This window comes from Neofelis nebulosa, chromosome 8 (assembly GCF_028018385.1).
Source record: "Neofelis nebulosa isolate mNeoNeb1 chromosome 8, mNeoNeb1.pri, whole genome shotgun sequence".
In the NCBI taxonomy this organism is placed as follows: Eukaryota; Metazoa; Chordata; class Mammalia; order Carnivora; family Felidae; genus Neofelis; species Neofelis nebulosa.
Window position 1 is genome coordinate 9,933,995 of NC_080789.1, and position 24,570 is coordinate 9,958,564.

The 24,570-nt window shown below is 49.2% G+C and overlaps 1 protein-coding gene across 4 annotated transcripts in view; it reads left to right on the forward strand.

The window, feature by feature from the left end:
- Nucleotides 1-24,570, forward strand: part of FAM227A (family with sequence similarity 227 member A) — a 69,544-nt gene that overhangs the window by 9,519 nt on the left and 35,455 nt on the right. For 2 of the 4 annotated variants that reach the window (XR_009265308.1, XR_009265309.1), the window contains exons 1-8: nucleotides 1,330-1,399; nucleotides 2,213-2,362; nucleotides 5,377-5,478; nucleotides 5,951-6,055; nucleotides 7,696-7,819; nucleotides 13,289-13,396; nucleotides 15,315-15,394; nucleotides 23,246-23,333. Coding sequence is in view for 2 of the 4 variants with exons in the window: in XM_058741274.1 (XP_058597257.1) it covers nucleotides 2,315-2,362; nucleotides 5,377-5,478; nucleotides 5,951-6,055; nucleotides 7,696-7,819; nucleotides 13,289-13,396; nucleotides 15,315-15,394; nucleotides 23,246-23,333 (655 nt within the window). In the remaining 2 variants the exon portion in view is untranslated. Of the gene's footprint in view, nucleotides 1-1,322; nucleotides 1,400-2,212; nucleotides 2,363-5,376; nucleotides 5,479-5,950; nucleotides 6,056-7,695; nucleotides 7,820-13,288; nucleotides 13,397-15,314; nucleotides 15,395-23,245; nucleotides 23,334-24,570 lie in introns of those variants that run through there. The other 2 variants (XM_058741274.1, XM_058741273.1) reach the window with 2 other exon arrangements.

Genomic DNA, 24,570 nt, shown 5'->3' on the forward strand with positions numbered 1-24,570 from the left:
GTCAAGGGTCTGGTGATTAATAATAATAATAATAATAATTAGCCTTTATTGAGCAGCTCCTATCTGGTAGTAGCCTCCGCACTGGTGTTTTAAGATGCACTAGGGGCGCCTGGGTGGCTCAATCGGTTAAGCGTCTGACTTCGGCTCAGGTCATGATCTCACTGTTATGAGTTCGAGCCCCACATCGGGTTCCGTGCTGACAGCTCAGAGCCTGGAGTCTGATTCTGTGTCTTCCCCTTTCTCTGCCCTTCCCCTGCTCGCACGCGCTCTCTCTCTCTCTCTCTCTCTCTCAAATATAAATAAACATTAAAAAAAATTTAAGATGCACTCAATACTGTATGTATATCCAACCCTTACAAGGACCCTAGAAGGTAGGTATCATTGTCCTCCTCACAGAGAGTTTAAACAATAGCTTTTAGCCCAGGGAGCTTGATTGGAGCCCCCATTCCCACATCCTGTAACTCCTCAGAGGTATAGACAAGAGGAGGCATAGCCAGGAGGAGGGGCGGCGTGGGAGGAGGCAAGGTGGGGGGATGTATCGGTGGTGACACTCGGTGGGGGCGGAGGTGGGGTGGGAACGAGGTCAGTGACACCAGTGGCCACGGAGACCCTGGCGCCTACGGGGAAGACAGGGAGGCGCTGCCACAACCTCTGCTCCAGGCCTTTTGCGCACCAGCGGGGGAAATGGCCTGATCTCTGACCCTCGTCCCGCACCGAGATCTGCACGAATCCCTAATGCCCCATTTCTTTCTGGTTTTTGAAGGCAATTGAGAGATTTGAGTTGGAGAAGAAGGCTTTGAGAGAGAAAAGTCACGCCGACCCCGACCCGGGAGACAGAGGCAAAAATCCTTTCTCATAGCCTTGATGGTGTTTCTGTGGGGTGTGGCTATTGTTAGTATCTCAAACGCAGTTAAGCAGGAATCCAGCATTTCAACCGAGGATAGCTTTGTCCTCTTCTGGAGGAGTCTCATGTCTGACTTGCTGGCATTGGGCAAGTTAGGAGGGAAGGACGGCGCACTTAGAGATGGCCTACTAGGTGGCACTTCTCCTATTAAATCTTTGCAATGCCCCCAAGTGTGAGCTAGGTGCCGCTGAACAGAGTTTACAGACGAGGGAACAGGCTTGGGGGCAAGGGGACAGCTTGTCTGCGGTGGGTCCTGGATCCAGTGAGCCAGCAACTCAGGCGGGGACCAGTGAGACTAACAGTGTGACTGTCCTCTGGCAGCTCAGGCTGAGTGAGTGAAACATCACAGCTATGATTACTGCACAGCGATGCACAAACCTCGTGGTTACATCCTTTCTCTTCTTCCATTCTTCTGCAGACAAGAGTCACAGAAAAACACAGCATATTTGCAGAGGCTCAGAATCTAGGAATGTCAGATCTTTCATCAATAAAAGGGTAAGGGATCTGCTGCTGGGTCTCTTTCTGACTGGTTTCTGCTGGGCATGAAATAGATTTTAGTCCTGGGGAGGGGACGCTTGGCACTTGCATGGTGATTGTGCAGGAAAACTGCAGAGTGCCCTTTTTAGAGGATCTTAAAGTAGTTCGCTCTCTCTGTCTCTATCTCAAAACAAATAAATAAATACACTTAAAAAAAAAAAAGTAACTCAGCCCCCCAAAATGTTTCCAGCAGGTGCCTTGGGTGATGGCAATTGGTTTTCTCTTTCCACTTTTCTGTATCTTCACATTTTTTATAGTTGTTATATTGCCTTTTTCCCCCAGAAATTCATAATGAATAAACCCAAGGGGGAAACTGTATGCTCCAAATTATTAATGACAGTAATGTTAATTGGAGGTAATCCATGAGTAGTTAATTAAATGATAGCCCACCTTCATAACAGGATCTATTCTCTGAAGTGATAAATTTGAAGACAGTGTAGCAATGTGGAAAATCTAAGGTGGAGAAAGCAGGACACCGTGTGTGTGTGTGTGTGTGTGTGTGTGTGTGTGTGTGTGTATTTATGTATTGTAACATGAGTCGAGTTATATCTGCATATTTGTAAACATGCTCAGAGCCTGAAAGGGAAAATAGAAATAATGTAAATCGTTTGGTAAGAGGTGCTGGGGTCCTGAATGTGCCCCCCTTTTGTCCAGTTTCTATAAGCTTGTTACACCATCTTCGTGATAAAAAGGGGAAGATATCCTCGTTTTTAGTTTTAGTTTAAACTGTCAAATGATGGACCTCATTTTCATATCTGCTTTTTGTTTCAGAAAACAGCAGATAAAAACCTGCTGGTGGAGCTGTACCAGCCCCCGTATAAATTTAACAGCGCTGTGCCGAACAGGCTTCCAAATGGGGTGAACTTCTGTGACATGGTGGGCAATGTGGTCCGGGCTGAGAGAAACCGCCTTAGTGGCAAGGTAAGGAAAGAGAGTGGGCAGCTCACCAATGTTGCCAACTGTGTGATCCCCCTGCTGTGGGCCCAGCTGTACCCCAGCTTTACAGCAACCGTGTGGCAGACAGACACAGCCGTCCCCGTTCTATACCCCAAGGAACTGAGTCAGGGTCACTAAGTAAGTCAGTTTCCACGGCCAGACAGTTTGCAAGTAACTGAGCCGAGATTAGAACCCAAGCCCATGTTCCCTCCAAAACCTAGATTCTTCCTTCCTGAGCACTCATTTCCAGACTGTTTTTTTTTTTTTTTTTTTTTTAATTTTTTTTTTTTCAACGTTTTTTATTTATTTTTGGGACAGAGAGAGACAGAGCATGAACGGGGGAGGGGCAGAGAGAGAGAGGGAGACACAGAATCGGAAACAGGCTCCAGGCTCCGAGCCATCAGCCCAGAGCCCGACGCGGGGCTCGAACTCACGGACCGCGAGATCGTGACCTGGCCGAAGTCGGACGCTTAACCGACTGCGCCACCCAGGCGCCCCTCCAGACTGTTTTTTTTAATTTTTAATTTTTCATTAAAATTCTTTTTAATGTTTATTTATTTTTGCGAGAGAGAGACAGACAGAGCACAAGCAAGGGAGGGCAGAGAGAGAGGGAGACACAGAATCTGAAGCAGGCTTCAGGCTCTGAGCTGTCAGCATAGAGTCCGACGTGGGGCTTGAACTCACAAACCGTGAGATCATGACCTGCGCCGAAGTCAGACTCTTAACCGACTGAGCCACTCAGGTGCCCCCAGACTGCTTTGATCATGTGTCTTACTGGCAAAAAATTTTGAGCGTGCACCATCATGATCTATGTTTTTTTGTAAATGATATACAGACATGCTCTGTTGTCAACTGCTACATTATATATTAGTAATCTTAATTTCTTGTTTTTCTTAGTTAGACATTAGTTAGAGTATTTTCCTCCCACGTCCCTTGCTGCCCCTTGGGGAGAACAACCACTTGGAGAGCAGTGCATTGGAGCACGCTGGGTTCCTTGGGAAGCAGGGCGGAGGGTGGGGACGGTATTCCAAGGCCTAGAACATGTGAGACCACTCAAGAGGTGGGGATGAGTGCAGAGAGGTGTGGGGAGGGGAGGAAGCCCAGGAAATGGTATCCGCAGCCCTATAGCTGGTCTCATCGCCCCTCATGGTGTCCCCAAAGCAGCTCCAATCATCGTCCCCTGCCGGGACCCAGGTTCTTAGCCTTGTCTACCTGTACTTCCTACTGCTGCCTCAAACCACTTACTACCCACCTCTCTCTCTTTTCTCCTCCTCCCTCTGTCCTTTTGTCTCTCTTTCCCTTGCTCCTCTCTCCCTCTGCCCAGCCACCTTCCTTCACTCCCTCCTGTCTTCACGATTTCTCCCTGCTGCCTTCTCTCCGGCGGCAATGTCTCTGCATCAGCTCCGTCGGTCTCATTCCTCTGTGTCTTGCGTCCAGACTTTCTAAGAGTGATGGTCTGTTTGGGCAGCCGCCGCCCGAGATGACAGTGGTATTTGCTGGAGTTCCAGCCCCTGGCTCCAGCATGGACTGCAGTCAGCAAGTGGACAGCTGCCTTTAACCAGCCGGTAGGGGCTCCGGGCCCAGGTGCCTGGTCCCCTGCCGTCTTTGGCAGAGGGGTGGAGGAGCGGCAGGCACACAGACCCACAAATTGCAAGATCACGACCTGAGCCAAAACCCAGAGTCAGAAGCTTAACCGACTGAGCCACTCAGGCCTCCCACAGAAAGCAGATCCTTATGGAGTCCTTCAGTTTCCCTCAGTCGTCTGGTTGAGGAAGCTGAGCACATACAGGTTCAATAACGCTGCTCAAGGCCACACAGCTTCTTAGCGTAAGAGCTGGATTTGAATCCAGCTGGATTCAAAGTCTGTGCTCTGAACTGCTCTGGCTCTATGTTTTCTCTAAGGAAACGTGAGGAACGGTGAAAAAGACAAAGCAGAGACCTGGGCTCAGAGAACCCCCTGCCGATGAGGGAGGCTTATCCACGCACCCTGCCCCCAGCTTCCATAGGCCTGAAGGGAGAGCCAAGGAGTCTCCCCCTTTGCATCCAAGAGGGGGCAGGAATGGGATCTCTTTGCTCTTCATAATGCTAAGAGGCCGCGTGTGTGGTGTCTCTGGGGTCAAGCTGCCTGCTCCGGAGCCTCCCCGGCCATGCGAACTTGGGCAAGAGTCCTACACTTTCGGACCCTCCCTTTCCTCTTCTATAAACCGGGGATGCCTGTAGCTACCACCTAGACGGTAAGAAACGAAATGAGGTGAGGGGTGAAGGGCACAGCCCTGTGCCAGACACATGGTAAACATTCAACAGATATTATGTGTCATTACGCTATTCAGATGGTAGTTCTGGAATCAGAGTCAGGTTACCGGGTCGCCTTGCAATGAAGTCTGAACTTCCTGCCCCTCCGAGTTCGCTGAAAATTCCGATTTTACAGTCGCATGTGCTTACCGTGAACCCCGCAGAATCTCCTGGTCCGGTGACTTGCAGCTGTGTGGCGTGCGTGTTTGTTGATTGCCGCTGAGCGGAGTGGGTGACAGGACGGGGAAGCTGCCTCCAGTTACAGATTCCAGGGCTGGCTCTGCCACTTGCTGGCTGTATCTCTTTGGGCAAGAGACTTCAGCTCTTCGGTCCTCAGTTCGCTCGTCTGTCAAATGGGGGTAGTAGTAACACGTCTGGTGTGATTATCTTAGCGGTTAGATGAGAATGTGTAAAAATACCTGGAAAGGCAAATAGTCGGCACTCACTAAACTAAAAGGGTAAGTGTTTCTTTTAAGTTGACTCCAAACATGACGGGTGGGAAGACGGTGTGGTTAGCGACAATAACAGGCTGTGGAACACAGGAGGAAAGGCGGGTTCTGAACGGAGAGGATTATTAATCTGGTTGTGGCTCCACAGCCACAGTGAAATAATGAAACAATGAAAAATTGTGTTTTCAAAGACAACGGCAATAATAATGTGAATTTTGTTGTTGTTGTTGTTGTTGTTGTGTTTTTTTCCTTCCCAAGTCTTTCTGTTCCGATAGAGAATTAGAGAAGTTTCTCTCTTCTCCTTCTCCAAGAGCCATATGGCTGGATAGCTTCTGGTGGATCTTTCACGAGAGGTACCAGGTAAATCTGCGTGCTTCTCTCCCTTGCTTAAGTTACTTTTCTATGGAATAAAGCCCAGTGTCTCTAACATGGGCTACCAGGCTCTCTGATTCTATGGAGCACCCCTGCAGCCCCATCTGCCACCCCTTCCCTTCCCCACCCGTGCCTCGTCCATCCATCCTGTGCTTCAGCCTCCGCACAATGTCCCGTAGCCCCCTGAGCGTCAGGAACTGGTCCCTGACACATGGCTGGTCAAGCACAGGGCCGGGAGCAGGGTCGGGACCTCCCACCCCAGAGTTTGCGCACTTTCTTCAACAATCCGCCCCACGTATAAATCTATTTCATAAATCCTATAAAAATCAGCGTACTACTTCGTAAATGACAGGAGGTTCAACCTCTCGAGAATAAGAGGAGTACGTATTTAAGAACCTCAGGCCTTAGCCGTTTCATCAGGAGGCTCTAGTAATTCCTTCTCCACTCTTATTCCTGGTAGCCAAACAAGGAGATCCAGAATGAGCTGTTTGATCGGATATCCCAGCACTACGCGTCTCTCTTGTTGCATGAATCCAAATCCCACTATGAAGAGGCTCTCTTAAAAGTGAGCATCAACCACTGTTGGAAGAACAGAAAATCACGCTAATGCCAATAGAATGCCCTTAACATTCTTCCTGTGAGGGAGTAATTAGTAAGTTGTGCTATATTCATACACAGACTTGCAATGCCGCAGTCACAAAAAAATAAGGTAGATCTATATATGGCGTATTTTAAGTGGAAAGCAAAGAAATTTCTAGAACTCCGTGTTTAAAAATGTATATGTATATATGCATGTGTGCCTATGAATAGAAAAAAAAAATCTGGAAAAATACTTACCCAGCTCTTAGCAATGATTATCTCTGGGGAATGAGGTTGTAAGAGACTTCCTTTTCTACTTTAAATATTCCTGTAGTATTCAAATAAGCATGTGATTTTAAAATTAAAAAGTATGAATATACATACATTCACAAAGACTGATTTAACTACATAAATAAATTACCACAAAGTTAAAAGGCAAATGCGAAACTGCAGAAATCATGGAGCATATACGTCACACAATGGAAAGAACTCTTACAAATCGGGACGCCTGGCTGGCTCAGTTGGAGGAGAGTTCATCTCTTGGTCTCGGGGTCGTGAGTTCGAGCCCCACGTTGGGTACAGAGATTACTTAAATACACAACAACTTAAAAAAAAAAAAAGAACTCTTATAAATCTTATGAAATCCCTTCTAGACCAGTGGACAAAGTACCAAACCAGAAATTCATCAGGGAAGAAATACAAATGGGAAAAAAAGTTCACCCTTAACAATCGTCAAACATACAAATTAAAACAATAGCCATTTGATGCCCCTTTTTACCTGCTGGATTGCATGGATTAAAAAGAATAATTGCCAGGGTTGTGAAGGATCTAGGGAAATGACACTCTGACAGTCTGAGAGAGAAGTGCATCGTTACATTTTTGCTACGATAAGCCCCCAACGTATCATCGCTGCTATGATTACTATCGTGATTCCATGTTCTGGAAGTCATAATCGAATACTCGGGAAAAACTGCTTTCACTCATGCATTCCACAAAGTTTTGACTGCCTGCTATGTGCCAGACATAGAAACGGTATCCACCGATGGGGGTGTTGAAGTAAATTTTGATATGCCTACTCAGCACAATATTATGAAGTTCACTCGTGGGGAGAAAAATCCCGAAGAGTTTATAACAACCTGAGGAAGCGCTTCTACTATGTTGTTAAATGAACAAAGCCAGACAGAAATGTGTAATTTGAACTCAACCGTAGTTAAGAAGGGACAACAGTTCCACGCGTGCAGAGGGGAAAAAAATAACAGTCGTAGTACTTCCTGTAACCTCTGATGGGTGGGTCAAATGTATCTTGTCATCCGGGCTACTCTTTGGAGGTGGCAGAAGGGGCTGAGCCGCAGACCACGTGCAGAGGGAAAGCGAGAGGGGGAGGTTGCTGGCCAAGCCTAGCCTGAGGTCTGAGGTGGGGTCCCCAGGTAGGGTAAGGAGTCCACCAAGATGTGGGCCAATGACAGATAGAAACTGCTCCCCCCATGAATGGAAGGCAGCACGGTGTCAGGTGGAGAGTTTTATCACAGATCCTTTCCACGGTCGGGGACTCTTTTCTGGGTGCGGAAACGTCCAGAACATGGCCTGAGCTCTGCTTCCCCCCCACCCCGCCCCCGCCCTCCCCAGAGGCTGCCATCACTTCTGAGTAAAGCCCTGTACACCAGCTTCTGTTGCTGCTTCCCACAGTCCTGGTTCAACACGCACGATTTCAAGTCGGACATCTGCAACACAATGAGCCTGTGGATTTCGGGTAAGAGGAGCCTGCTCTGTCCTGGGGAACACGATTCCGGAAACACTTTTCTGCCTGAGCCTAGGTCATAACACCCTTTACTGAGGCAGCTATCCTCTACTCTCGTTGACGTTCAAGAAGCTAAGGTGTGCGGTTAGAGCCCTGTGGAGTACTGATCTCGCCTGCTTCTGCAGAACAGTTCTCAGATGTTCTTAGTCCCTTTTTGTGCCCGGTGCATCTGTAGGGAGTAGGCTCCAGCAGAGCCCCATTAGTTGGCCATGTGCTGTGGGCTGGTGGATGCAGAACTCAGCAACCCCAAAGCGTATGCTGGTTGGACGATCCCAACCTTCCTCCCCCGGGTGACTCCATGTGGCCCAACTGTAGTCCCCTTGTCCCTGGTGCCCACACAGTGAGTGCCCAGGGTGGTGTTTGCTTTTAACGACTTTTCACTCCCCTCTTCTCAACCTAGATTATTTTCTAAGGCCCTTAAAATCTCCTACCTATTGAGAAGTTCCTGGGTCCTAAGTACTGTGCTAAGTAAGCACTCTTTTACATTTCCTATTGTCTTGGGGGTCTCCAAGTCATTCCCACATTAAGGTATTTGCTAGGCGAACTCTCAGGTCTCAGCGTGTAGGAGTATTGACAGCCAAGATTATGGCAGTGCAATGAGGTTACACAGCCAGGGAATATTCTTTTTTTTTTTTTTTTTTTTTTTTTTTTTTTTTTTATGTTTATTTGTTCTTGAGAGAAAGAGAGCGGGAGCAGGGAAGGGGCAGAGAGAAAGGGAGACACAGAATCTGAAGCAGGCTCTCGGCTCCGAGCTGTCAGCCCAGAGCCTGATGCGGGGCTCGAACTCACGGACCATGAGATCATGACCTGAGCCAAAGTCAGATCTCAACCGACTGAGCCACCCAGGTGACCCCAGCCAGGGAATATTCCTAAGGGAAATGACAGGCAGGGTCTGGAGGAATTCCTGTGCAAGCTTCCTCATGCTGTCTCCCTTCCGTGAGGAGTTAGGCAGGGCACTGTCATCCCTCTGCAACAAAAATGCAGCAACACGTGTGATGTTTCTGCCCAGCCCGCTAGAGACATAGCACCCAAGCTTTCTATTGGGGGCTGGTCACATAGAGACCTCTGTCTGTCATGTACCAAAATTCCAGGAAAGCAGGTGCTCAGCAGAAGCCACACTGTTTTACAGCTTGCCACTCTTACCAGTTAGGGGAAAAATTTCCCCCAGCTTTATTGGTATAATTGATGCATAACATCGTGTATGTGTAAGATGCACAACGTAACGATTTGACGCATGCATATGTTGGGAAATGTTCCCATAATGAGGTTAGTTAACACATCCTTCATCACACATAATTATCATTTTGTTGTTATGGTGAGAACACGTAGAAGCTACTCTCATGACAACAGTCAAATATACAACACAGTATTGTTAACTGTAGCCATCATGCCGTAGATCCCTGGGACTCGTTCCTCCTATAACTGGAACTTTACCCCCTTTGACCCACATCTCTTCATCTCCTCCATCCCCAGCCCTGGCGACCACCAGTCTATGCTCTGCTTCTATGAGTTTGGCTTTTTAGCTTCCGCCTATAAGTGAGATCACGTAACAGTGTTTGTCTCTCTCCGTCTGCCTAATTTCACTTAGCATAATGCCCTCAAGGCCCATCCACGTTGTTGCATTGTCTGGCTTTCCTTCTTTTTGTGGCTGAATAACATTCCGTTGTGTATATATATGCCACATTTTCTTTATCCATCCACCCATTGACGGACACTCAGACTGTTTCCATGCCTTGGCTATTGTGAATAATGCTGCAGGGAACCTAGGGGTGCAGGTGTCTCTTTGAGACTGTGATGTCATTTCCTTTGGAGTAGGATTCCTGAATCATAGAGTCGTTCTATTTTTAATTTTTTGAAGAGCTTCCATACTGTCTCCCATAGTGACAGTACCAATTTACATCCCTTCCAACAGTGCACAGGGTTTCCTTTTTTCTACATCCTCTCCAGCATTTGTTACCTCTGGTCTTTTTGATCATGGCCATCCTAGCAGGTGTGAGGTGATATCTCACTGTGGTTCTGGTTTGCATTTCCCTGTTGGTTAGTGATGTTGAGAGCCTTCTCACATATTTGTTGGCCGCGTCTTCTTTGGAAAAATAACTGTTCAGGTCCTTTGCCCATTTTTAACCAGATTATTATTATTATTATTTATTTACTTACTTATTTTTGCTAGTGAGTCTATGAGTTCCTTATATGCTTTGGATATTTAACCTCTTATCGAACGTATGGTTTGCAAGTATTTTCTTCTCTTCCATATGTTGCTTTTTCGTGCTATTGTTTCGTGCTATATTCAAGGCTATTGAAACAGAAGCCTTTCAGTTGCACGTAGTCCCATTTGTTGATATTTGCTTTGTTGCTTGTGCTTTTGGTGTCGTAGCCAAAAAGAAATGGCCAAGACCAATGTCAGAGAGCTTTTTCCCATATTTTCTCCCAGGAGTTTTAAGGTTTCAGATCTTACATTTAAGTCCTTAATCCATTCCAAGTTCATTTTTGTTAAGTGGTGTAAAAATGAGGGGGTTCGGTTTCATTCATTTGCATGTGGCTGTCCAGTTTTCCCAGCACCATTTATTGAAGAGACTGTTTTTTCCCCATTGTACATTCTTGGCTCCCTTATCAAATGTTAGTTGACCATCTATGTGTAGGTTTATTTCTGGGTTCTCAATTCTGTTTCATTGATCCATGTGTCTGTTTTTATGCCAGTACCATACTATTTTGATTTCTTAGCTTTGTAATATAGTTTAAAATCAGTGTGATGTCTCCACCTATATTCCTTTTCAAGATTGCTTTGGCTATTCAGGGTCTTTCGTGGATACATACAAATTTTAGGATGGTTTTCTCTACTTCTGTGAAAAATGCCATTGGAATTTTGAGAGATTGCATTGAATCTACAGATGGCTTTGGGTATTATGGATGTTTCCACAATATTAATTCTCTTGATCTATGAACACAGCATATTTTTCCATTGATTTGTGTCTCCTTCAATTTCTCTCATCAGTGTCTTACAGTTTTCAATGTACAGACTTTTCACTTCCTTGGTTACATTTATTCCTAAGTATTTCACTGTTTTTGATGTTATCATGAGTGGGGTTGGGTTGTTTTCTTTATTTTTTTCCCACATAGCTCCTTGTCAATGTATAGAAACCCAACTGACTTTCATATGTTGATTTTGTATCCTGAAAATGTACTGAATTTGTTAATTCTAACAGTTTTTTGGTGGACTCTAGATTTTTCTGCATACGAGATTGGGTCATCAGCAAACAGAGACGATTTTACTTCTTCCATTCTGATTTGGATGCCTTTTTTCCTTTCTTTTTTCTAATCATTCTGGCTAGATCTTCTGGTACTATGTTGAATAGGAGTAGTGAGAGTGGCCACCCTTATCTCGTTCCTGGTCTTAGAAGAAAAGCCTTTCTTCACCATTGAGTATGATGTTAGCTGCAGGCTTGTCATATGGGGCTTTTGTTACACTGAGGTGTGTTCCTTCTGTACCCACTTTGTTGAGTGTCTTTATCGCAGAAGGATGTTGAATTGTGACAAATGTTCTTCCTGCACCGATTGAGACTATCATGATTTTTATCTTTCCTTCTATTAACATGTATTATGTTGATTGAGTGATCTGTGGCTATTGAACCATCTTTGCATCCCAGGGATCAATCTCACTTGACCTTGGGGTATGATCCTCCTAAAATGATGCTGAATTCAGTTTGCTGGTACTTTCTTAAGAGGTTTTGCATCTATATTCATCAGGGACATTGGTCTGTAGTTTTCTTGTAGCATACTTAATCTGGATTTGGTATGAGGGTAATGCTCACCTCATAAAATGAGTTTGGGAGTGTTCCCTCCCCTTCAGTTTTTTTGAAAGAGTTTGAGAAAGATTGGAGTTAATTCTTTAAGTGTTTTGTAGAACTCACCTGTGAAGCCATCTCGTCCTGGGCTTTTCTTTATTTGGGAGGTTTTTGATTACTGACTCAATCTCCTTACTCATTATCGGTCTGTTCTGCTTTTGTATTGCTTCATGATTCAGTGGTGGTAGGTTGTACACTTCCAGGAATTTGCCCACTTCTGGGTAGTTAGGGCAAGTTATATCAGTGTAAAGAAATGTTTACCAGACAACTCGCAGATGCTAGCCAAAGGCCAAGTTCACAAGCAAGATTTTCCAAGGAGAGCAGCCTTGTGCCTGCTCAGCCTTTTCTGCACACCCATTTAATCCTCTTAACATATGCAGACTCCAAGAAGTCCCACAGCCACCAAACAGGGGAGCAGGTGTTCAGGTCCAGGCTGTCCAGCTGCAAAGCTAGGTCTTGACCACTGCTCCATCCTTCCTCTCATTTTCCGACTCTTTTCTTCGCTTCGCCCTTCCTATTTCCCATTTTGTCCAAGACCGTGCCTCCTTCCCCTAACGCATTCTCAGCAATAACCACCCCCCCACCCCCCGTCCACTTGCTTTGTCCAGTGGAGGCAGCATCTTTGCATAGGTGGTCAAAACTTCTCAAGTGATCCTTGGTCTTTTCCTTTCTACACCAAAGAACCGAGGGAGAAAGTGGAATCCTTCTAATGTCTGAGCGTTCAGGTTCCAGAAGCCAAGACTCTGAAGCACGTGGTTTTCTTACAAGAAAAAGCATCAGCCCCATTAGTGTCACCATCAAATGTTTAGGGAGAACCCATTTCTGGTACTTAGCTAAGTGTGATAAGATGTTGGACAAATACTTCCTAAGCACCTGTTTGTTATGTGCTAGGTCCAGAGCTAAGCCCTGGAGGTGCAAAGGTGAATAAGGCCCAGGTCCTGCACTCAGGGAGTTCCCAGTCCAGCAAGAGCAGAGGAGATGGGCAGGAAAACCAAAGTCTACAAACCCTTCACATCTGTGTACACAGGGTCACGTGTCCTGGTGTGATCGGATCGGATCTTGACCCTCACGCTGTCTGGAACGCAGGGCGAACTTCATCTCCATTTTCTTTGTTTTGTTTTTTTAAGTTATTAAAATTTTTTTTAACGTCTACTTATTTTTGAGAGAGAGAGAGAGAGAGAGAGAGAGACAGACCATGAGTGGGGGAGGGGCAGAGAGAGAAGGAGACACAGAATCCCAGGCAGCCTCCAGACTCCAAGCTGTCAGCACAGACCCTGATATGGGGCTCGAACTCACGAACCACGAGATTATGACCTGAGCCGAAGTCGGACGCTTAACCAACTGAGCCACCCAGGCATCTCCATTTTCCAGAGGAAGGCACCAAGCCGACCTAGAGAGGAAGGGGGGGAGCTCCCCCCACCTCCACAAGGCTCAGAGCCACTGTAGGGTGGGGCTAATGCTAGAAGCCCCGCCTCCCTAGGACCAGCAGGGGGCTCCTGGAGGAGAGGCTCTGGCTTCTGTTTTCTGCTTCCCTTCTCTTTCATGGAGGTTTTCACGATCCCTCTTCGTTCTCTGTTAGGTATATATCCTTGCCTACAGAGCTATAACAGCTGGGACTACTCGGAACTAGATCCAGAGAGATTCCGGAGAGAAGAATTAATTTTGCAGAGAAAACGACTGTTAAAGAGTAAGGTACCACTTGTGGACTTTAGCCCCCTGTGGCCCTGCCACACCCAGCCGTATCCAGTTGAGGCAGGGCAGGGCCTTAGTATTGAGGTAGTCGGGCCAGGTTCCCTTTGACGCTCCCCTGTCTGGTCACCAAAATGACTGAAATGCTGATGTTCAGGGTGCACTTAAAAGTCAGCGCAACATAACTGCTGGGCTGCAGGGGTGGAATTTTGTATTCTAACGATGGATGCCGGTTACTGGGTGTCTCTGGGTGTCCGGTTACTGGGACCCATAGCGCAGTCTAGGAGGAATTTAGGCACCGCAGTGACACTACCTTGGATTGGGCACTGTGGTGGGGCTTACAGCGTGCTGAGGCAGCACGGGGAGAGGTACCCAGTCCAGCCCTGAGCAGGCAAGTGGCATTGAAGCTGAGATTCGAAGGATGTGTATTTTAGGCGGGTGAAGGGGAGAATTACTGTTCCAGGCAGAGGGAACAGCATGCGAGAAGACCCAGAGGCATTTCTCGTGGCAGCGGTGAGAGGACTTTATGGGGTAACCAGCCTGCGGGTGGCTGAGTCAGGATTCAAACACGGGACTGCAAAGCCAAGGGGACACACTGTTGGGTCAGGTGGATATTTTCTCCAGCAGGGGGAGGTCTATCCTTTCCATGGGGGCACCCCAGGGACACAGAAAAGCCCTATCTTTAGTAAGTGAATAGGACCCAGAGGGCAGACAACATCCCACTAATGAAATCCCTCAGCCACCTCCAGGACCCTTTGGAAGTGGAGGATAGGAGTGAGAAAATGATTTTTTTCTCAAATATGGTGGAAACCGTTCATACCGGAAAGAATGTGAGTCTAAGCCCAAAGCTGTACTCTGATTAGCAGTAAAAATCATGCTGTCGCATACTGACTCATTCTCTGCACCAGCCAGCTTGTGTTACTTTGTTTTCCGCCTACTCTACCCCTATGAGAGAGCCTGTTCCCCCTCATCTTACAGCAGGAGGTGAGGGGCAGAGAGGTTCATGTGCCCAAGGCGCCCCTGCGCAGCTGGAGGGCCAGAATTTTGCCCAGACGGGCTAATCAACCTCCTGCCTTCGAAGGCAGCCTGTGGGCCCTCTGGCCAATGAAGCCATTGTCCCCACTCAGTCTGCCTCCCTCAGGGAATGCGAGGCCACTCAGCCCTGTCTGCTCGGGGATGCCACTCAGCAGGAAGGAGGGGCCCCCTGAGAGGCGGCACAGTCCCCACCATGGTGAGCCCCCTGTCTGCGCGGGGATGCCGAGAGCCACGCCTTTGCCACCTAGAAGGACCAGCAGCGTCAGCGTCCCTAGCCCGGCTGCACCGGGCTCCGCGGTGGTCCCCCAGGGCTCCGTAAGCGCTGTCCAGTTTGCGAAGCGCCAGTGTAGGGCACAGGGGAGGGACTGCCTGGCAGGCCTCAGAGAAGAGCATGACCCCCGCTTGATATGTTCGCTTTCCCAGCAATCACCGTGGACACACAGGAGTTGCAAAGTGAACAACATCTAACCTGTGAACTGTCTTCAAATTTAATGACACTCTAGGAGATGAATAGATTGTTAACTTTTTTAAGGGTTTAAGCCAACATGTCTTCATTTGGATGTTTTCAACTTTTGGGTTTTCTTTTGAAGCCAGTACTTTCTTTCCCCTGTGGGTTGAGTGCTTGCACTGTGTACGGGGCTCCGCATACATTATTGAACTGGGCTCACCAGCCCTGCAAGGTAGTTGGTATTTAAGCCCTGAACAGGATCCGAGAGGTTAGGTAACTTGCCCAAGGTCATTCAGCAGGTGGAATGACTGAGGGGCTCTGGTTTGCCTGAGGTCTGTTGTCCTCCAGGGAGCCGGCTGTGTCAAAACTCCGGGTCTACGGTGTCCTCTCCAGGACAAGAAGGAACTGAAGCACAACTCTGTCTCCTTCCTAGGAAGAGAGTTTCTTTTGTCCACTTCTAAGAGCTACCCCTTCCAGAAGTCTACCCAGAGCAAGGAAGCCCAGGGCCCGAAGGTGAGTAGAGAGTCACAGACCCAGACCCTTTGCATCCCAGATGCTTCAGTGACGTCCACGTGGTTCCGCATCTCTGTGCTCCCCGCCCAGCGTCTCCGGGAGGGGTCCTGGTGGTCCTCTAGGTCTGCGTGCATGAGCAGAGCACCAAAGGGTGACCCCAGAAATGCAGTGATGGGGAAGTGAAGGGAAAAGAAGCAGAGGCTCAGCTCAAGGTGCTTTTCTGTCTTTTCCTCCCCATCAGTCCTTGTCAGAAACCTGCACCTGGCTGTCCTCTCGACCCCTGCTTGCCCCTCTGTGCCCTGTGATGTTCCCTCCTAGGCAGCTCCAGCACCACCCCTCCCCTCCCCTCCCCTCCCTACACTCCAGTTTGAACTCCTTCATATTACAGCAGGCTCCTTGCTCCCTCAGGCTCCCCGGTACCCCGGCAATCTTTTCAGAATGCAGATCTAATTATGTCCTAGGTCACCCCCCCCGGCCCCACCCAACTCCCCCTACCCTAAACACCCTCCCCCAGCCCAAATACAAAATACCTCCCGAACCTCAGAAGGCTTCCTCTTGCCGTGGGGTAGACTGACCTGTGCGACCCTGCCACGTCCTGCCGGCCCCATCTCCACCTTCCTGGGCCCTTGCGGCTCCCCCTGCAGGGGTGTTCTCTCAGTTCCTTGTGGACGTCACACCCCTACCAACACCTGGCCTCTGTACCTGCCACTCCTCTTGTCCCAGGTAAGCTCCCTCCTGCCACCATCATTGCCAGCATCTCCTCCCACTGGTAACACGAAACCAAATGCTACCACTACCGATCAAGGCCTCCTTTTTCCAGAAAGCTGGACAAATAAATGTCTGGGAAAACAATGAAAGAGGCCTTCTGCTGCCCGTTTTTGTAAGTAGAACGTCACTGGCACACCGCCACGGTCCCTGGTTGACCTGGTCTTGTACTGCAGGCGGCCTGTCTCACTTGCCCTTCACTGGTCTTCAACTGGCTTTGCACTGCAATGGCAGGGCTGAGTAGTTGCGGTACAGACATCATGGCCCACACAGCCGGAAACGTTTACTCTCTGGCTCTCGGCCGAAGGAGTTGCCACCCTGCTTCAGGGGACACGTACTCATCCTTCTGTCTCAGCTGAAGCCCTTGTCCTCAGGGTCAGCAGCCTTGACCCTCATCTGCATTTGGTTCCTTGTGATACGTACTCAGAGCTCTGTCCTTCAGAGCACTTACGGAATTATGCGGTCATTCCTATGATCATGGCAGTCTCTGCCACTAATCTTTTTTTTTTTTTTAAAGCTTTTATTTATTTATTTTGAGAGAAGGAGACCATGAGCAAGGAAGGGTCAGAGAGAGAGGGAGAGAGAATCCCAAGCAGGCTCCCCGCTGTCAGCGCAGAGCCTGATGAGGGTGACATCATGACCTGCGCAGAGATCAGGAGTCAGATGCTTAACCAACTGAGCCACCCGAGCACCCCTCTGCTACTAACCTTTAAGCTGTAGACCAACATCCTCATTGCTTTTTTTTTTTTTTTAATGTTTATTTATTTTTAAGAGAGAGAGAGAGAAAGAGAGAGAGAGAGAGCACGAGCGGGGAAGGGGCAGAGAGAGAGGGAGACACAGAATCGGAAGCAGGCTCCAGGCTCTATGCTGTCAGCACAGAGCCCGATGTGGGGCTTGAACTCGTGAACTGCGAGATCATGGCCTGAGCCGAAGTCGGACGCTCAACCGACTGAGCCACCCAGGCTCCCCAATATCCTCATTTCTAATGCCATGCTTCATTCTGAATAAGTAGCATATGAGGCTCGATTCATCGTTAGGCCAGACTTTCCCCTTTGTTTGGGGCGGAGTTGGGGGTGTTTTCACCCTGGCACATTCACCCAATGTTTGGAATGGGTGAAGGGTGTGCCTTTCTTTTGTAAAGCGGGATAAAGGCTACGTTCTCAATATGATCACTTTTAGAAAACAGGACGTAAGCACATTTAAGGATCTGGAAATGGATGTTCTTTGAACTGGCAAGGCCAGTGCTCCTTGGAAAGTTTCCATGTCCCCACAGGGCTTGAAGGTCTCTGGTTCAACGCCTGCTCTCACAGGTTCAGATTGTAGCTGTGCAGCCTCGGACAAGTTACTTAACCTCTCTGAGACTTGGTTTCCGCAGGTGTGACATGAGCACAATAATAGCAGGGCCTTCTCCCCGCCATGATGAAGATCGTAGCACATGTGTCTGTGTGGCCAGGGCCCCTGTCAATCCACGGCCGCACGTCTCAACGGGGCGCTTAGCACTGCCCGCCTATGCTGGCACACTTCCCCAGCATGTGCTCCCCTCCCCCAAACCCTCATGTCACTTGGTCTCCCTTCCCAGAATTCTTGTACTGCAGGCGGCCTGTCTCACTCGCCCTTCACCCCAGCACCCTCCAGGGAGCGTCTTCACTGGGAAATTAGAAGCAGTCAGCAGGAAGGCACTCCCTTTCCTACCACGAGGCACCTGCCCCCATCTGTACCCTCACCATTGGCCTATGGAGGACGGGCCCTGCCCCCGCTTGTGCCCTGGACCCCACCCCCTGGGGACCAAACCCCTCTGTCTTGTGTCGTCATTTTCTCCCACTCGGTGGGATCACGCCCATCTTTGAACAGTCCTGCCTTAGCACTTCCGGCCTTTGCCTCTGCACCGCCATTTCCTGCTGCCTGTCCTGCCAGAACTTCTTGAAAGCCTCATCTGCACCCACACTTCCTTGCCTCAGCCCTCCAGTCGGTTCCTGCCCTCAGGGCATCATTGCAGCGGGGCGGCTCCTGCCTTGGCCCAGACCCTAATCTGTTGCCTGCTCTAGTCTGTGTCACATGGTTGGCTACTCCCACCTTCCTGAACCACTTTTTCCGCTTGGCTTCTGTGTTGCCAGGCTTTTGCAAGTGGCTTCCTTCCCGGCTGGCTGCTCCTTTTCCGTCTTCCTTGCTGGCTCCCTGTCCTTTCAGCCAGTCAGTCTGTCCCGGCCCCTTCCCCTCCACTTACATGTTCTCCCCATGTGGTCTCATCTGGTCCGCTGGCCAGTAACACCCAAATCTCCCTCCCGACGCTGGTGTATCCAACTGCCCCCTGGGGCCCCGCCAGGAGGATCTTGACCTGGAAAGGGGTGAGGAGGTTGCTGATTCCCAGGGTCCGGCATCAGTTTGCTCCCGGCTGACTGCAGCAGCCTCTTCCTGGGCTCCTCCCTTGGCCCCAGTCCAGTCTCAGCACAGCCACCAGAGTGACCTTCTCATAGACACCAGATGAGGCTGTTCTCCACCTCAAGCCTCCAGCAGTTTTTCCAGTGCACTGGGAATCCAATCCAGGCCCCTTAGCCTGAGTTGGATTGCCCCTCAGGATCGGGCCACCACCTCTCTCTCCAGCCTCTTCACACCCTTTCCCTCCCTCGGCCCCAGTCAGCCCACCGGACTTCCTTCTGCCCTTGGACCCTCCAGGCCTGTGTCCAGCTGAGCCTTTGCACTAACTGTCCCCTTCGCCTGGAACGTGCTTTCCTCAGAGTTCTAAGGAAGGGCTGGCTCCTTCTTGACATTCAGATTCCAGTTTCATTGACATTGCCCTAGTGAGGCCGGTCCTGACTGCCCAGGGACGCTCTATCATCACGTGGCTAATTGAATGCCCTGCACAGTGCTTATCACAGGCTGCTCTTTTTCCTGGGGGATTTATGTAGTGTTTAGTATCTGTCTCCCTCTATTAGAACATAAACTCCAGGGTGCCTGAGTGGCTCAGTCGGTTGAGCGTCTGACTTTGGCTCAGGTCATGATCTCACGGTTCGTGGGCTCGAGCCCCGCGTCAGGCTCTGTGCTGACAGCTCAGAGCCTGGAGCCTGCATCTGATTCTGTGACTCGTTCTCTCTCCACCCCTCCCCGACTTGTGCTTGCGCTCTCTCTCTGTCTCTGCCTCTCAAAAATAAATAAATGCTAAGAAAAAAAAAATTAAAAAAAATTAGAGAAGACAGTTAAAGAAGATCTTTGTAAGGAAGAATCATCATCTTCTTACCTGCAAACAGTAGTCTCCTTCAGGAAGAAATGTGTTCAAGGGAAACGGTGATGCACCGCCCCCAGGAAGGGCCAGCATGTTGGTTTCAAAGGCCAGGCCACCAAGAATGAAGCCCAAACCATTCCCCGCCCCCGCCGCCGCCCCCTCCACCCCCACAAAGGTACACTGCTGTGCCCCAGTCAGTGTTCCTGGGACCAGATGCTCAAAGCTCTGCTCTGCTTTCCTGTCAACAGACTTCCCCAAACTGGAGTCTGCTTGGACTCTGCAGGGCACTGCTTCATCATGTTGGTCATTCATACCCTGAAGGCAGGTGTGGTGCATCTAAAGGGTAGAACTTTGGTGAAATGTCTGCTTCACAGCCCAAAAGAAGCTGGGGGAGTACCTTACGTCTTTCACCTTGGGGCATGAGTCTTGCGTATATGGAGAAGGAAGGGCACACATGTGACAGATAACACCCCCAGAAGGAGCCATTTAAGCTGAGAACCAAAGGATGAGGAGTCAGCCATTAAAAGTTAATGGAAGAGGGGCGCCTGGGTGGCTCAGTCGGTTGAGCGTCCGACTTCGGCTCAGGTCGTGATCTCACAGTCCATGAGTTCGAGCCCCGCATCGGGCTCTGTGCTTACAGCTCGGAGCCTAGAGCCCGCTTCAGATTCTGTGTCTCCCCCTCTCCCTGCCCCTCCCCTGCTCATGCTCTGTCTCTCTCTGTCTCAAAAATAAATAGAAACATTAAAAAAAGAGAGTTAATGGAAGAACCTTCCTGAAAAAGGAAACATGTGTGCAAAGGCCCTGAAGCCACACACACACACACACACACACACACACACACACACACACAAAGAGCTTGAGCTATCCAAGGAACAGAGAGAAGGCCAGTGATATTGTCACCCAGTGCAGATGGGGCATAAGCTAAGATTGCCTGGGGGCCCTCCCCACCAGGCAATCCCAGAGGCGACGGAACCATAGGAAAGAGGGGCAGGAGTCAAGGCGAGGGAAGCAGCGGTCTGGACAGTTGGGAGAGTCATAGCAAGGAGTATGGATATAATGTAAGTGCTACTGGAATCCATTAAAATAAGGGAAAGACACCACTCGACTTTTCTTTTTATAAGATCACACTGTCTTCTGAATACGGAGAATGTAACACAAGGGGACAGAGGACCAGTTAGGAGGCTTTGTAGTTGTCTCGGGAAGAGACTGTGACAGCAGATGAGGAGAAGCAGAGACCTGAAGTGTGTTTTGGAGTCAGATCTTTCAAGCTGTGCTCACAGAATGGCCTTGGGAGTGGGGAGGAAGGGTAGGGAAAAAAGGAAGGAGCCAAAAATGCTTTCCGGTGTGTGGCTGAAGCATCTGAATGGAGCCATTTACTGAGCGGGAGAGCATAGCGTTTGGGGCAGGGGAAAGCTACCAAGAGCTCAGTTTTGAACTTGTGACCTTGAGGAAGCCTATGAGAAGCGTGAAGGCAGACGTCACCCAGGTAGTTCAGTCTGCAAGGCTAGACTTTGGAGGAGAGGTCTGAGTTAAAGATCAAGTCCTACCCAAGTTGTCTGTATCTGTGACAAAGTATGGGAGTTAGGAGTGAATGACCCCCATGGAGTCATAGGCTAGCTTGGTGCAGCAGACCTAAAGTCCCCTCTAAGGTGATGTCATCTCTCAGTTGTGCAACTCTGAGCAAATCTGAGCCTCTGTGTTCTTATCTCACAATGGGCGTCACACCTGACAGGGGAGGCCCCAGGTCAGTCAGGTTTGGTCAGAGTGTCTACTCATTTTATCCGGAGTTTTCCCAAGCTCCAGGGCATGGGTACGGTAAGGGTCAATAACAGTAATGATTCCAACTCCTCCAGCTCGTGCCCGTGCCTGCTAATACCAGCTCTAAAGCCCACTGCCCTCCTGGACATTTCTGGGCAGCCCCAGATCGAATCTCACCTTGGCTCAAAAAGAGGCTCCGGGGCTGCCCTGTCCCATCACAGCTGAGCCCTCAGCGCGTGCCGTCTGAGTAGCAGGGTGACCACGTGGGACAGAACGGTTCCGTCTCCTCTGGGCCGTGCTGGGGAGGGAGCCCCAGGACAATCTTAGCCTACGCCCCACCTGCATGATAGTCGCCTTGCCTCATAGCTTGGGCATGGCTGCTGGTCACAACCTGACAGAGTGCGTGGGGAAGTGTCCTCTCTAGGCCCTTACGACGTCCTTGCAAGGATGTCGTATTGCCTTTATTTGACGGGGAAAGCAGTAGACTCACAGGGGTGAACAGCTTCCCCCGGGCCAAACAGCTGACCTCAGCTGGCATCCGAGCTCTTTTCGCATCGCCCCACCGCCCTTCCAACAACAGACAAACCCAGGACAATCTCCTCGCGTGTATAACATGATCTCCCTGAGGCCTGTTAACAAGGCACGTGATGCTTCATCGAGCCCGGGAGTGTTTTCTGTCTCACACCCCAGGAACCGCTTCGACCCTATAAAACTCAGTGGCTGTCGGACAGCCAGCTGCATGGGACATGGGAAGCCGTCTCAGCGTTCCTCCCATTCAAATACTGTATTTATATAAAGCAAAGCGGTTGTTGAGGCTGGTGGACTGCTCGTCTGCCTCTTGGTGGGCCATCTGTTTAACGTTGCCAAACTCCCACTCATCCTTAAAGACAGAACAAAAGCATCTTCTCTCCTTGGAAGCCCTCCAGCTCTCCCCCAGGCAGGATCAAGCATTCCCCACTCTGGCTTCCTGCCTATAGTCTGCTCGTTCAGCCTGTGGCAGACTAGTCATTGTTCCCCACTATCTGTCATTCACCTCCCCTGTAGAAAAAGAACCTTGGATGTGTAGCTGTGCACATACATGGGCAGAATAAAGATGTTTCCTAGCCCCCCCTAGATTTCACATGTAGCCCATGTGACTCAGATCCAGTTAAGGAAATAGAAGTGGCAGTTTTTAGGAATCTTCCTTAAAACACAGCTCATGCGAATGAATCCTTTGTCTCTGTTTCCTTTTCTCCATTCTGCTGCCTGGAATGTGAATGTGATGGCTGGAGCTCTTGCTGCCATCTTGGACCCTAAGAACAAGGGTCCTATCTTAGGAAAGGTGGAACCATGAAGAAGGGACTCTGGAAGAAGTCAGAGTCCCTAAGGACTTACCACCACAGAAATACCAATATAAACCCTGGATTGCGTACCTTCAGACTGTTACGTGGGAGGGAAATTTCTACCTAGTTTGAGCCACTGTTATTTTGAGTCACTGATCTACAAACCTAATCCTAACTTACGTTACTTCTCTAAGAGATATGTGAATCTGCCCACCCCTTTGCGTAATTATCTACTTACCATTCTCTCCCCTGCTGGACTGGGAGCTCCTCTGGGCAAGGGGCTAGGTCTCAGGGTCTGCCTAGTAATAGACACAGTAGTAGTTGCTAAGTGAAATGTCCCCCGAGGGAGTGTGGTAAGTGATTGCGTGAACAATGGCCACAGTGCTCTCGGTCCACTTCCCATAAGCAGCCACACATGTGCTTTGCTTTGCACGCATTAGCTGACTTAATCCTCCTAAGAACCGAATAGGAAACCAAGGCAACCGAGACGTCCAGAGACTTGTCCAAGCTTAGCGGCTGCTGAGGGACAGGGCTGGGACTGGCATCCCGGTCTGCTCAGCCCCCAGCACCTGCATTTGCAGCCACCTCTTGGCCACGCGCCCTGGCTAGAGGGCTGGGTGCCCAGGCTCTGCTGAGTGGTCTCCCTCCACGTGATGCATCGCTAAGAACGAGGAGAAATATCTGGGAAATTGCATGTTGACTGTTAGTATTCCTCTCCCAACCAATTTTACTCAATTTCATCATCTTCTTCTTCTTCTTCTTCTTTTTTTTTTTCCTCTCCTGGAGTCTTCCTGTATAAATTCAACCACGGAGAAAGGTCCTATGGCCAAGAAGAAATCACGGGATGGCTCACAAACACAGAATGCCACAAAAGGTACACGAGCTGTCTTAAAAGGGAAATGTAGGCGTTTGACTTAGTTATGATCTCACAAGCCCTGGGTTCCTGGGTTTGTTCAGACATAATGTGCCACCCTGGTCTACACTTGTGGTTCTAGCCACCCTGGTCTACACTTGTGGTTCTAGCCTGGGTCTTGACACCAAGTGATATCTTAGGAGAGAACATAATTATCTTTTCAGTTCAACAAACACTGATTAAGTTCCACTCTTATGATGAGGAGTTCAGCACAGCGCTGATACTTGTGGGGAAGAAAGGTTGTTTGCAAAGGAAGAAAAATACCTAAGACATGATTACTGCTCCCATCCACTTCCCCCCGCGAAACTCAACATTTGTTGAGGTAAGAATTGATTTGTGTCCAGGTGTTAATTTCTGAAGGAGACTGAGTGACCACACAGAGAGGCCAATGCCACTGAAAGAAAAGTCTGCTACTCACAGTTGTCCTAGGAACAGAGACCCAGACGCACAGGGTCATGGGAGGGATCACCGGTGTCGGCCAGGGGGCGGAATGGAGCAAGGGGAAGGCTCAGGCCACCACCTTTACTGGGATTTCTCTGGGAAAGACAAGGCATGAAAGGTAAACAGGTTGGGATTATCTAGTTTGAGTTCCTGGTGGGCTCTGGGACGTAGGCACTGTCTCTGGTTGTCTGGCACCGGGCCTTGGGGTGATTTAGGGGCGGGGGAAATACTGCCTTGGTGTGAGGGAGTTGGAGAAGTCGATGGTTCAGAGCATGGCCTCTGGGTCACAGGGGAGACATGAGCAGCACTGGCCATCAGTTTTGCCCTGTAATTACTGGATGCCAAATAGACAAATACAGAACCTAAGAAAACACAGAACAGGAACTCTTAAGTATCGTTGCGGGCAATTACACGCATGCGATCATTATTCCAAAAAATTAAGCAATCCTTTTTCTTTACGGAGAAATGGAAGCTCAGAGATGTTAGTATGTGAATTATATCTCAATCAAGCTGTTATTAAAAAAAAAAAAAAAAGAACAACTTGGGAACCACTCATTGAGAGGTACAGCCAGGTTCCAAACAGAGGTCAATATTTGTAGGAGACGGGCGCCTGGGTGGCTCAGTGGGTTAAGTGTCTCAGGTCATGATCTCTTGGTTCATGAGTTCGAGCCCCATGTTGGGCTCTGTGCTGACAGCTTGGAGCCTGGAGCCTGCTTCGGTCTCTGTGTCTGCATCTCACTCTGCCCCTTCTCTGTGC